General features: G+C 38.2%; 1 protein-coding gene across 1 annotated transcript; it reads right to left on the bottom strand.

The window, feature by feature from the left end:
* Positions 1–1,044: 1,044 nt before the first annotated feature.
* Positions 1,045–12,895, bottom strand: LOC140226912 (malate dehydrogenase, mitochondrial-like). Its single transcript, XM_072307342.1, has 8 exons — positions 12,745–12,895; positions 8,832–9,084; positions 7,847–7,956; positions 6,818–7,021; positions 4,475–4,573; positions 3,472–3,522; positions 2,764–2,865; positions 1,045–2,071 (listed from the first exon to the last, which is right to left on the bottom strand). Exons 1-8 carry the CDS (start codon positions 12,814–12,816, stop codon positions 1,946–1,948), a joined length of 1,017 nt encoding a protein of 338 aa, XP_072163443.1. The 5' UTR covers positions 12,817–12,895; the 3' UTR covers positions 1,045–1,945.
* Positions 12,896–14,499: the final 1,604 nt, after the last annotated feature.

The following is a 14,499-nucleotide window of genomic DNA, read 5'->3' as shown; positions in this document are numbered from 1 at the left end:
TTAATTTTTTCCTGCAATAATGTGCTCAGAAATGTCAGTATTAAGCACTATATAAGTGTTATTTATTATTGCATGTATTATTATTACAGAAGTTGTAGTCAGTTCAGATTTCCTGGCAAACCCATGGTTCGAATGGAAACTAACAATGGTACAGCCTGTAGTTTATGCTCTCTACGTAACACATTGTGAATGGTTATGTAGGATCGAATTTCCAACCTGTATTCAGTTGCTATTGTGAAGCTATGTATTTCTGATTAGTTTTAAACAAATAAAAATCAAATATCAATATTTGTATACTGTACAACGCGTGAAAGATGGGATGGAACATTAATGTGCAAGGCAAGACAGTGGCTCCTGTGTTGGGTTATACAATGTATGTGTATTCTGTTTTGTGCAGCAGTCTGAAAAATTGGTTCTCTCTCCCACTATCTATAAATATGTGTGCGCATGTGTACAGACAGACATCCAACCTATCCTAAATGCACACACACACACAGACACGTACACACACATACACACACACACACATTCACATCCGAATATGTTAACCTGCACAGAATACACCGACAGATCAAAACCTGAATGTCAACTTTTACAAAGCTGACATTAAAATTGCTAATCCATCAAGGCTACCATCGCAAAATGATGGGACTAATTCATACTTTTAAAAGCTGATAAAAAGTTGCAAAGAATGATTCTTCTAAGTAGAAAGAGAAAAAAAAAAATATCATTAACTTGATTGAAAGCTGTATCGTTAAGAGCAGATAATGCCGACGTTTCAGATATTTGCTTATTGCGAACACGATGTGCAGTTTGCTATCTGTAATAAATGTTTTAAGTCAATAGCATGGGAGTAAACTTTGTACCGAACAGTTTGGCACCCTTCATGGGTCTGTAGCTGAAGCACAATGAATGATATCTACATGTATACATATACTTACATAATCCTACAATGTACTTTACTTGAACCTTACAGTGCAGTCAAAGCCATTACAAGTAGGTACTCCAAACCATCAACAAAGTAGGTCGTGAAATTTCAAGGTATGTATTCATTTCTCTTTATTACAGGGACACCTGCGAGCGTGGCGTCCCAACATGGAATATATTAATATGTCGAATTGAATGGCAACTTTTAACAGACGCGACATTGGAAGCTGCTACTAATCTCTCAGATTATCACACATTAAATTTGCTGTGCAAATCATCTTTGCTCTCTGGGGACAAATATATAGATAATGCTCTTTGTCAGGTCTGAAAGCTCTGTAATCATCTTCATATTAACAGCAATACAGAGCACTGTTTACTCTAACATTAAAAATAAAAAGATCTACAATGCCTGACTACTCACATAATAGTATATTTGGCAGCACCACAGAATCTCTCTAGAAATCAAAGTGATGAGAATCAATTTCATAAACTTATCTTAATTCATTTCTGTATGGTGATTTCTTTAGCGAAATTAAAACAAAGAAAGTGTATGTTTCAATTCACCCTGTCACTTTTCGACTGATACCTCTGAAGTTTGTTCATACCAACCCTGCATCTGTTGAAACTTAAAACATGGACTGGCATTCAACTGTCTTTTTAACAATAGGATCCAATTCTGTACATTTGATATCTGTCGTCAATACCAAATGGAGAATTTGTTTTTCACAATATTCCAAGTGTTATTTTGGTAATACTGTTCCTTGCATGAACAACCATGCAAATGAAAACAGCCATGCTAAGCGTGCGAAAGGAAAGAGAGAGAGAGATAGATCAACAGTATCAAACACAAAAACAAAATACTGGGGGAATCACACTTTTCAAATCTGCTCACATAAACAAACTAAAAGAAAATGTGTATTCTGGAATGGAGGCACACCAGGATACAAAAAACTTAAAATGCCTTCCTTTTTTGGTACAAAATAGTTCCTGCTATGCCTTCTGTGAGAGGTGAATGGGTCTATTTGTTGGCAAATTCGATTCCCTTCTTGATGCTTCCCTGTAGCTCTGCCATTGCAGCCTGGACAAGCTTCTTCTCGTAGTCGGAGAGTGTTCCGAAGCCCAGGTTCTTCTCCATGCCATTTTTCTACAGGTAAAAAGAGACCAGAGATCAAATGAAGGAAACAGACTTGATACAGCAGGGAGGATACGTGCATTGGTATATGATGACGACAAAGCCTACATGATTGTCACTAAGGAAATTCTCTTGACTTTTATTGGCAGTTCGAGTGGGACACAATGATTGTACATGTACCTGTATTTCAGGCTTCTACAAACCTGTGTACCTGCTTGCCTACATTGACCCCCTCCCCCCCCCCCCCCAAAAAAAAAAAAAAAAATAAATAAATAAATAAATTATTAATAATAATAATAATAATAATAATAATAATAATAATAATAATAATAATAATAATAATAATAATAATAATGATAATAATAATAATAAAATCTCTGAATACTCGGTTCTGATTGGCTGATAACTGACTTATGTTTGGTTTTCTCACTTATGTCTGACTGCATCTTTATATGAAACAGGGCACAGAAGAGATAAAAATGTAAGACATATTACTCGCATTTTTTTTTCTGTCTTTTCTGAATGAGATTAGAACTGAAGGCATTTCAATTTGATATTTGGTGCATGCCCTGCCCTCCTGCTGCATATTACTACAGACAACTGATAGATAAAAATTAATTTGGGTAACTATCATAGTGAAAATGTTACATTCCTCTAAAAGGCCAACTAAAAATAGGAGGCAGAGAATGACGAATAATACTTACACCAAGCAAGATGGGGTTGGCAAAGAATGCAGCTTCTGTCTGGTCTGAGTCGACAAACGCACACTCGATGACTCCTTCCTTGCCACCCAATGCCTCCAGAAGCTGCACAGAAGAGAATTGTATCCGTGTTTACACAGTCTCAGACGCTATATCGCTTTGTAGTACTCTAGATCGAATCATGCGTTTAGACACGCTGAGCACCTATATGCTGACTTAACAATTAAACTGCTTTTCTCCATCACTCACCCACGCAGGAGAGAACTGCACATGAATACTCTTATACCCCTTCATGATAATGAAGCACCTTTACATAACTCACAAATGTAGAATAGAGCGACACAGAATTTCACATCTCAGAACATAAGATGTGATTATGGAAAACATTGCTGCATGCCATGGCCTCTAAACTTACGGGAGAGGATGTGGGGAAGGAAAGAGAAATGTAAAGAAGAGAAGAAGCAAAAAGTAGGAAAGTAAGTATAAGAGGAGAGATGAAAAGAACAAAGGGAGTAAAGAATACTTTCAAGTAAAGAAAGAGAAGAAAAATAAAACACATTACAAGGAAAGAGAAGTAAAGACATGAAAAGTCAAAGCAACGGATAGAAAAGAAGAGAGAGGTGAACATAGTGATTGCTGTGTAAGAATTCAGGGAAAGGGAGGAAATCCGAGGAAAACAAAACAACCAACACACACAAATACAAGACTTACTGAGGAGGTGAATCTTGCTGCTGCGTAGGCCATGGACAGAGTGGCTGATCCCTGTCAATGAAAGTAAGATCAAATCGATATTTTTCACTACTACATACAAACAGAGTAGAAAGAAAAAAATGATCCAACTACAGTACAGTGCACTCCCGTTATAACAAACACGGTTGTAACAAAATTCCGGTTATAAGAAGTAAAAATTCAATCCACATTTTAATGTTAGAACTACAACAACAACAACAACAACAACAAAAAACGGATGAAAGTGTCTCATGAAATATTGACAGAAAGGTTTATAGTTAGCTGAATGAAAGCGAACGAGAGTACTAGTGCAACTTTAGAGAAACCATTCTCACTATGAACTGTCTTGTTCATCCTGAACAATACCCTCAGCTTTCAATCCCAGTTCTGTGCATCTCTGTGAATATTGAAACATCTACACAATATATTTTGACTACTACATGTTACCACACTAATATCTAAGAATTGTTCTGGAAACAGCACGACCAACACTACAAACTTTTACTCTTATGTCAAAAAGACCAGTTTAAATAATAGAGAGAACATAGTGCAATGAATGCAAGGTTTCCAATAGCTCATCCACAGATCGATATTATTCAAAAATCAAATATTCAGTCCTAATGCAGAAAATGTCAAAAAACTACTCATACCAAAACCCAGATCTTGTTTCAAACGTCATCAGGATCATGTCCTTCAGTATTTTCAAGTAGCTTTGTGCAACTATGGTTCAAAACATCATCTCTAATAATATATGATGATCATGTGTTATCTTCATTGCCAAGTCAAAGAGAGAGAAATTATTCTATGCGCTAGTGTTAATAATCATTCAACAACAACAAAAGTACACTGGTTTTCTTATGATATCAGTGGAATTACATTATATTGCAATGATGGCTTCACAGTGCTAAAAGACAGGGCTGTGTAAGTGCAGCACTGAATGTACTAGTTCACAGCATGCATGCACAAGAGTGGCAGACCAACTTACAGCTCCAGCTTTGGCCTCCACAACTTCTGTACCAGCATTCTGGATGCGGACTGTGAGCTTCTCACGCTCTTCATCTGAGAAGGACACTGCTGGTGTGGCCTGCAGGGGATAAGGAGAAGGGGGAGGAAAGCAAATAAAAGTAACTTGTGGCTAGGTATTCAAGCAATTATATCAAATGATGAAAATATCATCAAACTGAAGAACACACCCAACGACACATTTTCTTCCATGGGAGAATGTTGAATCCTTCAGTAGGGGTATCTGCGGCAATAAGGGGGGATCATTTTATTGAGGACGGAAGCCCAACACTGAGACCTTTGTTCCATATGAAATATGAATCTTGTTCACAGAAATAGGCAAGAGTCCATTTTACCTGACCTCCAGTCTCTTGGGACCAGAGAAATAGCTCTGCCACAGCATTATTCCACTTCACTCAATCATACTTGCACATAAGTAAACTTCTGAGGACAAGTCAGACAAGTCATAGCCAGTATATCTCTATCATTATCATTCAAACCAGTATTTGACTATCATGTATATGGCAAGGACTCATCTCATACAGCTAACTTAAATCGGATCGATTGTACTGTCCTATTCTAAGGAACCAGCACTATGTTGTAGCTGAGACAATAAGCTGCAGTAATCATGCATTTTATTTTTTCAAATCTCCTCATCAGGTTGACAATTCTGAAAATGAGAATGGAATGAGGACGAAACGATTCCAGATTCATCTTTAACATATAAGCTTACGTTCCTCATATTTTCTCGTCGAGACGTATGGCCGAGAGGTTAAAGGCAACGTCTCAGAGACGTGCGGTTGCACACGTGCGGGTTCGAACCCCACAAGAGCACGAAACAAAATACTTTTATCTTTTACTTTTTTTTCTTCAATGGAGTATTACACCTTCTTCCATGTAGAAATCACGTTCGCATGTAAACGCACCTATACGCACACACACAAACACACACACAATATCCCTTTGTTTTGTGTTGGAGACCACATTGCTTCAACTGCTGCAAAATTTTGCAGGCTGGATTTGTCAAACTGATCATAGTATATAATGACGACGTACGATGAATATCATGTTGTACTTTGAACAATTGTCTTTCAAGTCCATGTCATTGTTTTGTAATTTGATGACATCATCACACTGAAAATAGTGATTACAAGAGGCACGGGATCAAAATCAGCCAATTTTACGTGTTATGTCGACAGGACGTATTTTTTCCCCAATTGCCAGAAATGGCATACCACCATCAGTCATTACAAGGCTGCATTTCCATCTAGCAATACATGTTCACGCTGCCACGTTTGTGGGCATTGACTTTTCCCCCTGTTAATATATCCATACATTGTTTTTTTGTCTTACCATTTCCATGGATGTTCCGTGGCCGAGTGGTTAGAGTATCGGTTTCACATGCACGCATTTGAGGGATCAATGCTCGCAGGACACTTGTTTTTGATTATTGTTTAACTTTTTTCAGATAACGTTTCATATTCACATTCTTTTCATTGTCGACCACGGATGACCGGTATCTAATATCAACGCAGCGTATCACCAACTCATCTTCAGTGACGAGTTTCATGTCTCTTTATCACCCTAGCGTTGCAAAGTACCCATTGATATACCTGGATTGAGAGGGACAAGGAGGGTAAAAACATATTGTCCAAGGACGCGGGCACTTCAAGGAAACCCAAACCCAAAGAGAAATGTGGATTGAGTGAAAGCAGCAACATTAATAGAACATATCAGTGAAAGTTTGAGGAAAATCGGACAATCAATGCAAAAGTTATGATTTTTTAAAGTTTTGGTGTAGAAACCTCTGGATGAGAAGACTACTAGAGCTTATGACGTTTGTGTGGACAACAATATTAAGAAAATATATAGGGAATTCCACAAAAATTCATTTTTCATGAAAATTACACATTCCATCAACTCATTACAGACATATGTTAAGGGTAGCAATCATTCCCCCTGCTTTCTGAAAGCGGTTTAGTCAAGTGCTCCTTCATTATGCTAGAAAAGTGAATTTTTGTGGAATTTCCTTTATATTTTCTTTATATTGTTGTCCACACATATGTCATAACCTCTAGCAGTCTCCTCATCCAGTGCTTCCAACACCAAACTTTAAAAATTCATAACTTTTGCATTGATTGTCCGATTTTCCTCAAACTTTCACTGATGTGTTCTACTACTGATGTTGCTGCTTTCACTCAATCGACATTGCTCTTTGGGTTTGAGTTCCCGTAACAGGATTTGAACTACGGACCTTTGATTGAAAGTCAAGAGTCTTATCTACACATACTTTGACAGCTAGAGCCCTTATTGTCTACTGACGTACCTGTGACAGCAGTGGGATAATCGTGATGCCAGCATGACCGCCAATGACAGGGACTGAGGTGGCCGAAACATCGTTGCCTTTGGATTCAGCGACAAATGTGTTGGCACGGACCACGTCCAGCGTCGTCACTCCAAAGATCTTGTTGGGCTGGTAGACACCCAACTTCTTGTAGACCTCAGCAGCTATGGGGACTGTTGAGTTTACCTGCCAGAAGAAAACAATAATGACAACATTGATATTCACAACTTGTTTCTCCAAATCTTGGATCTAGTTTTCTAGTGAAGATATCTGCATTGCACTGAAGTATGATTATCCATCTAATTAAGCCATCAAATCAAATTTACCAGCTCAGTGGTAACTGTTTGCTAACAAATATATATAATAATAACAATAATAATTGTTTTGGATATAAACTCCAAATTTTATTGTCCGAGAATGGAAATTCTTTTTGCCCAATTGATCGTGGGCCCGGCAGCCACTGAGCAGCGCCAGATCGACGTTGCTCTAACCTTTTCAACTGTTGAACGGCAAACAAGGTAGCAGCAACTCCCATCTTTTAACGTCTTTTGGTATGACGCGGCCGGGGTTTGAACCCACGACCTCCCGATTGTGAGGGCAACCGCTCTACTCACTGAGCCAACACACCAGTACATACCAAAAGAAGTAAATTTTCACTGGTACAAATATTTTTATCACCTGACCCATTTCTTTAAATTAATTTCCATCGCATATAATATACATATCCTTACTGTTCTAGCAGAAAGAAAGCCTTACATCCACCACGTGCAATTTTAAACATGACAAAATCCTAATAGACATACTTTTGATTTTGCAATTCACACAAGTTGCAATGAACACAGAGGAAAGTACCATGCATTCCTGGTTTGCTTGCTTAGACAGGCTTTGTTTCCTCTTGCCAGCAACATGAATAGTTTCACACCAGTCTACATCTACAGCATTCACACTTTCTTGTGAGAAAACCCTTGCCCTCCTTCCCATCTGCACACCAGCAACACTGTTGTTACTTACTGGGTTTGTGACGACTCCAACGAGGGCCTCTGGGCACGTCTTGGCTGCTGCTTCACAGAGATCTCGCACAATTGAGGCGTTTGTATTGAAGAGGTCATCACGGGTCATACCTGCACAGCACAACAACGAAGGCAAATCTCAGAAATTCAACATTTTTCCTAACATAGAAAAGCTCTGTTCTAGCGAGCTTGCTTTAAACAAAGTGATTTTGGCAGTCCCCATATTCATTTCTATATCTCGCAGGTCTATAGTTTTAATATGTTTACAACTCATAATGAGGTAAATTTTATGGTTCTGGTGCATGACCTCATTATAACAAGTTTTCCTTGTACTGAAAGTCACGTCGCAGAGCACTGTAAAACGAAGAATGTTGGTGTGCATTTTAATTTCGCAAATGTCATGAGCGCCGACAATCGTGAAATTAAAATGTACATGAAAGTTCTTGCATACACAATATGCACTGGAAGCTAGTTGCAATTCGCGAAATTTCCATGCCGCAAATATATCGTGTTTTACAGTATAATGGATAAAAGAAAGAAGTTGGTTTGTTGGTTTGACTTCAGTAATGTCCCCCCAAAAGAAAGCAAATATCACATATTCACAATCCTCCTTGAGTTTATTCCAGCCTTGACTACAAGACAATCTGTCAAGGACTACTTACCAGTATACATAAAGAGCTATTTTGAGTACAAAAGAAAGAAAATATATATATACACACACCAACATCTAAGACTTTTAAATAAGTGAAATATTCATTTCCGATCATTATCTAATTTCTCTTTTAAAAACTGTGTTATCTTATCTCATATGTCAATGAGAATACAATGAGATCAAAGAAGTTATCAATGAAGACTCTATTGAACTTTATCTATGGTGTACTTTGACTTCAAAAACAAGTCACTCAATCTGAAAGAACTTGACATTCTCCCCAAAAGCTCAGAGAAATCCAAGAGAGAGAGAGAGAGAGAGATGGTGAGAAATTTACCGGGTTTCCTTGGCACTCCAGCGGGAATAACGACCACATCACAGCCCTTGAGGGCATCGTTTAGCTGCTCTGCCCCAACGTGTCCTGTGACCTGGGCCCTGCTCTCGATGTGACTGAGGTCGGCAGCGACGCCCGGGGTGTGGACGATGTCGTAGAGGGCCAAGTGGCTGACCAGTGGATTCTGCTTCAGGAGGAGTGAGAGTGGCTGCCCTATGCCACCTGCTGCACCCAGGACTGCTACCTTCGAGTTTGCCTAGATGATGAAATTTTCAGGATGGAACAAAAGACTCATTGATTAGCCCTTGCTATGTTCACCTATCAGCACTTTTGCACGTTTCCCTTTGCCAATCAGCTTGAATCCTCATGAAACTTATCTGGAACTGCCACTGGCATTCCATGCATTGTCTAGACAAACAGTGAAACACTTTCATGTGCATTTTACTTTTGTGAATCTTGGCTCTTCGCGAAATTCGCTGAAGTTTCATGCAGGCGAAACTTTCTGGTTTTGTATTATTAGGTCTAACAAAATCAAGATTATTTTCTACTCCAGTTTAGTGGGATTCCAGTTATTATCAGTAAAATATTAAAAGAGAAGATTCTTTGTTAAAAGAAGTAGCAGGACTGTACACGTGTTCGTGCTGCTGTCTGTTTGTTTCTGTCCCATCAGTACACTCGGAATTAGCTGCACTCCACCAACGTTGTAATTACAAGTAATATGGACGTTTATATGCAGGGCAGGAGACGTGGGCGCTAGTGTACTTTCGCACCTCTTCGTCAATTGATCTCCAAACATGCATAAACTCACTCTAAATATCCAACTGCCATGAATATTTGCTGCTGAGTGAGACCCAAGTTCAATAGAAATGGAATTTTCACCATTTTGACACTTTTACACTTTTAGTTCGCTCTGCAATAACTACGATGCACAGTGTAAGCAGATTTTAGACAGTGCAGCATGGTATACAAAACACGTTCACGGCAAGGCAACAAGCACAGTGATTGATCTGAATGTAGTGATCTTATAGCAAACACAGAAAGTTCTTCTAAGGTAACTTTAAAAAGATAAACTTTTTTTCTGCCATTCAGCTTGTACCAAGTCGTGGTAGAGATTGGTTTAGGTTTGGGCTTGTTGATCATGTTGTGTGTGTGTGAGGGTGTGTGTGTGTGTTTATAAATGAAAGAAGATTGTGAAAAAATAAGGTTATAAGACAAGCGTGAAAGAACACAAAGGGAAAGATTAGAAAAAGGGGGGAAAGGAAATGAAAGAAAAGATACCAAAAAGTTAAACCTGGAAAAAAAAAATGAAACAAATGCCATGGTTTTCAAAACAGAAAGTACACTAAAAATAAAAAGAAAAGATAATGGAAAGAAAGAAGAGAAAGTTGCATTACAAAGGAAAGCAAGGGAGAGTTGGATACGTTTGAAAAGAAGAGGAAAGCAAAGAAAAAGATTGAAAAAAAAGCACCAAATAGAATAATATAATGAGAGATGAATCAAATGAGAGCAAAGATGAATACGAAGAAAAGAAAGAATTATACAGGTTAAAAAAAAAAATAACAAAAAGGATACATCACAATGAAACATAAGATATTGGAGAGAGAGGAAAGAAAGGAAAGGCAGATGGAGTGAAAGATAACCCATGCAGGAAACATAGAACAATTAGGAAGAAAGTAAGATTGAATAGGAAATTGAGAAAAGTCAGACAAGAAGAAACACACAAAGAAATGATTAATATGAAAGGAAAGGAAAAGTTAGGAATACCTGAAAATGAAAGAAGAAAAGAAAGAGAAAGATATAACTAAGTGGCAGCACATACACATTACAAAACATTACACATCAAACAATCGACCCTTTCACAACATACTGCATGCGCTGAACGTATTTGTAATCTTATATTGTGCTGATCACTTGTGAGTTGTGTACACAGCATTTATATCAATCAAGATTTTTCTATTTTCCGACACTTTTACTTAAAAAGATAAAGTGTTAAAACATGTAAAACTTAGATTTCTAACTTCTTTTCAACTTTGGAGACTCAGATGCAATTATTTTCAAGATTTTAGGTACCGGTAATTTACAAAATAACTGAATAACCATGGTGAGTTTGCGCATGTTTGGAGATCATTTGATTTGTAGTATAGTAAGGGTACTAGGTCTCGCGCAGGGACCTAATGATCGCGCATAGCGTAACTGCGTATAGCAAGCGATATTACGCGTAGGACTAAGCGCAAAATTTGCCAATACGCCCATGGAATAAACATACCTGACTTACCGCTCAACATGAAAAGGAAGCAGGTAAGAAATTTTGATTTCCAACAAATTTTCCACTAAATTTCCAATTTTTTACCTTGTACAAACCTACCTTCCCTTAAAATCTGTTCTAAGGATGTTGTAGCCTAGATGTGTCGTCTCGCTTATCTCGTTCGTAGTCGATAGAATTCGTAATTTGTTCGATCGATCGTTTACCACGTGACGTCATCATACACAAGAACAATGTATGCTGCCAGCTACGCTGAAATACTGTTAATAAATGTTGTTTTAAGTCAAATTTTAACACAACGATTATAAGGAATAAATATTTCAGTCTATCGAAGTTGAAGTGTGATTTCAATTTGAATTTGCTTGTGATTTCTTGCGCTAACTTGTGATATATTTGTGACAGGGGAGGGCCATAATGATACTGAAGAAAACAAATTAGATGAGAGTGTGACAAATGGGTGACGAAAATGAGAGGGTGACGAATGGGTAAGCACACACACAAACACACACACGCACACACACACAAAATATATGTTCATATTTTACTATTTTCCATTTTATATTACGTGTACAATGTATATTATTGGTTAAAGTGATTAGAAATATTGTAAGAAAACTTTATAAATGAAAATCATTAACGATTATGAAAATATCAATGATGAAAATAATGATAATAAGAATGACAAAATGATGATGGTGGTGGAAGTGATAATAATAATAATGAAAATGATAATGATGATGATGATGGTGATAATAGTAATAATGATAATAATAATAATAACATTAATAATAATAATAATAATAATAATAATAATAATAATAATAATAACACATATAATCATAATAACGATAATATACACAAGTTAGGTAAAACTGCTGTTGCTTAACAGGGACAAATTTAATATCAAGTGAAAAAATATTCTACGAAAGCCGGAGCACGTTACAGCCGCAGAGGGGCAGACACTTTCACGTATGAAACTACAGAGGGCAGCTGCGCGATCTTTACATACCCCGAGAAATTGAACGCAGAAAAAAAAAGTCCGACATACAAACGGTGACAGCGCACTACTCCGTCATCGTATCATCAGGAGATTCTGGGAGGTGATTTTTCTGCATTTTCGTGATATTAATTGAGAAATTCAGGTACGATTATGGAATAACTTCTATTATAAGAGCATTTCAAATTTTCGTGCGCGATATCTAGACCCCTCAACCATACATAGGGCCTATGATGTAACCTAGCTAGTTAGTACTAGATCTAGTAACAACGTTAAATGTACAACTAGTCTAGATCTACAACTTAGCGGTGTGAAACTCACCGAAAACTAGAAACTAGTGTTCTAGTGCCGGAGCGGAGAGGTGTTTCATATTATGGAGATCTAGTTGGACTTACTTTTTTGTATAGCTTGTGACTGAGTTTGTAGCTGCTACATACAGCTAAAAAGCACATAGGCCCTAGGCCCCCTAGGCCTAAGTGCAGCTGCAATCCCTGCAGTGCTGCTGGCTGTGTAGGGCAATCCATAGCACGGGCCACGGCTTCACGTGCCTTCATATGGATGGATGGCCATGCATGATTAGAGACCCAACCGGCAAGGCAAGGCTCAAGGAGTCAAGCCGGCTGTAATTTCAAACGAAAGAACAGAGTCATATTTACCTGGCATGACGTTGAAAAGCTCCTTGGAGCTTGCGTCCGCAGGAGGTATCTGAAAATAGCGTTTCTGTGCATATTTAAACCTGTTTTAAGGCGAAATTTCCACACGTTCAGGTCCGTCCAACACCGGCTTTTGCTTGCCACACGATCTCAGTGCATGACAGACAGAAGGCAGGTCAAAGGTTGCGTAGGAGATTCCAGCAAGCATGCTAGCCACTGGCCTAGCTAGCTACATGCACGCACGTTCTGCTACTATCTATGCTGTGTATGTGTACTGCTGCCAAAGAGATTTTACACCAATAGATGGCGTAGTCCAGAGTGGAGGCGAGGCGGCATCATGGCAGGCGGCTTTCTTTTTTAAAGAGGCCTGCTAGTTGGGCAGACTTTTTTTCATACATGGGAAATCTTACCTTGGAAGTACTGTACCCAACTTATTTGTGTAAAAAATGTAGGGTTTAACCAAAGAGGTTCTATAACCTCTTACTTTTTGTTGTTTATCTTTGCTTGTCAGCCGATCTTGCTACGGGAATGGCATAAAAAACTGTGAAGCCCAATATTACAATTTTGTAATTTGTTATTCTTGGTGGAATTGAACAAATACAGTGTAAATTGAATTGAATTGAAAAAAAAAAAAGAATTGAAGCCTGTCAGTCGATTTTGGGACACAACTAAAATTCAAATGAAATTCAAAATCTAAATGTCATCCAAATTGTCTACCCCTCCATACTCGAGCCTTGGATCGAGATCGTTATCCCACTATTTTGTAACTGTGAATGCGGCTATATAGGTCCTATTGTATGGATTTCCAGCTTGTTCGAGCCCTATGAATGAGTGGAAAAGAGCTGCTTGGCGGAGGTCTGCGCTCTCGGAGTGCTTTTCTAGTTTTTTTTTTTGGTGTGTGTGGGTTTTTTTTTTGTGTGTATGTGTTTTGTTGCTTTTTCTAGGAATGATCAGAAAAGCTACAAATGTGCGACTTATATTTTCTAGGTTTTGAGTGGCTTAATCTTTTCTACGCTATTCGCGACTCATCTGATGATTACGTAGAGGAACACACTCTGAGGGTGGGTCATTACGGAGGAGGAGGAGAAAATACTTAAATTCTTTGTTTTTTTCATAACTGATAATACAATTGCTAATCAATATTGTATTCCAGTTCCCCAATAAGTGTGTGCATCGCATGTGTTTACTTATATTTATGTTAGCGTGTGCGTAGTGGTGTGTGTGTGTGTGTGTGTGTGTGTGTGTGAGAGTATTTTCATTCAATTTTCATGCGTAATATGATCCTGCCAAATATTGTCGGCAGAGCAAATGTCTGCCGAGCAAAAATTGTCGGCGGAGCATTTGTGACATTCAATTTCAACGAGCATTCGTCGGCGAAGCATACTTTGTCGGCAGACTGAGCATTTTTGTCCGTGGAACCAACTTATGGAACACCCAGAAATACACAGGGCGAGGCCGAGTGCATGTGTTTTGGACCAGAACGTTACAATAACTAACGCCTGAATGTGCATTACTTGTTTTATGAAATGGAGGACACACATGCAGGTACTATAGTATGCAGCTAAGCGCAGCCCGAGAGGTCACAATCAGTGATTCTTACCGGTCTTCAGAGTATTAATTTGTGCCTTTAGACAAGCTATGCTTCTCTTGTGAATTCCTCTTTTCCTTTTAGAGTTTTAAAATAAAATTGTATTGCTTACTTGTCTATTTATGTGAAAACAAAGTTGATATCATTATAATTGTATCCATGTTTTGTTG

This window comes from Diadema setosum, chromosome 4, assembly GCF_964275005.1.
Source record: "Diadema setosum chromosome 4, eeDiaSeto1, whole genome shotgun sequence".
NCBI classification, from domain to species: domain Eukaryota; kingdom Metazoa; phylum Echinodermata; class Echinoidea; order Diadematoida; family Diadematidae; genus Diadema; species Diadema setosum.
Note: the sequence above shows the minus strand (reverse complement) of the source record. Positions and strands in the feature narration are given on the sequence as shown.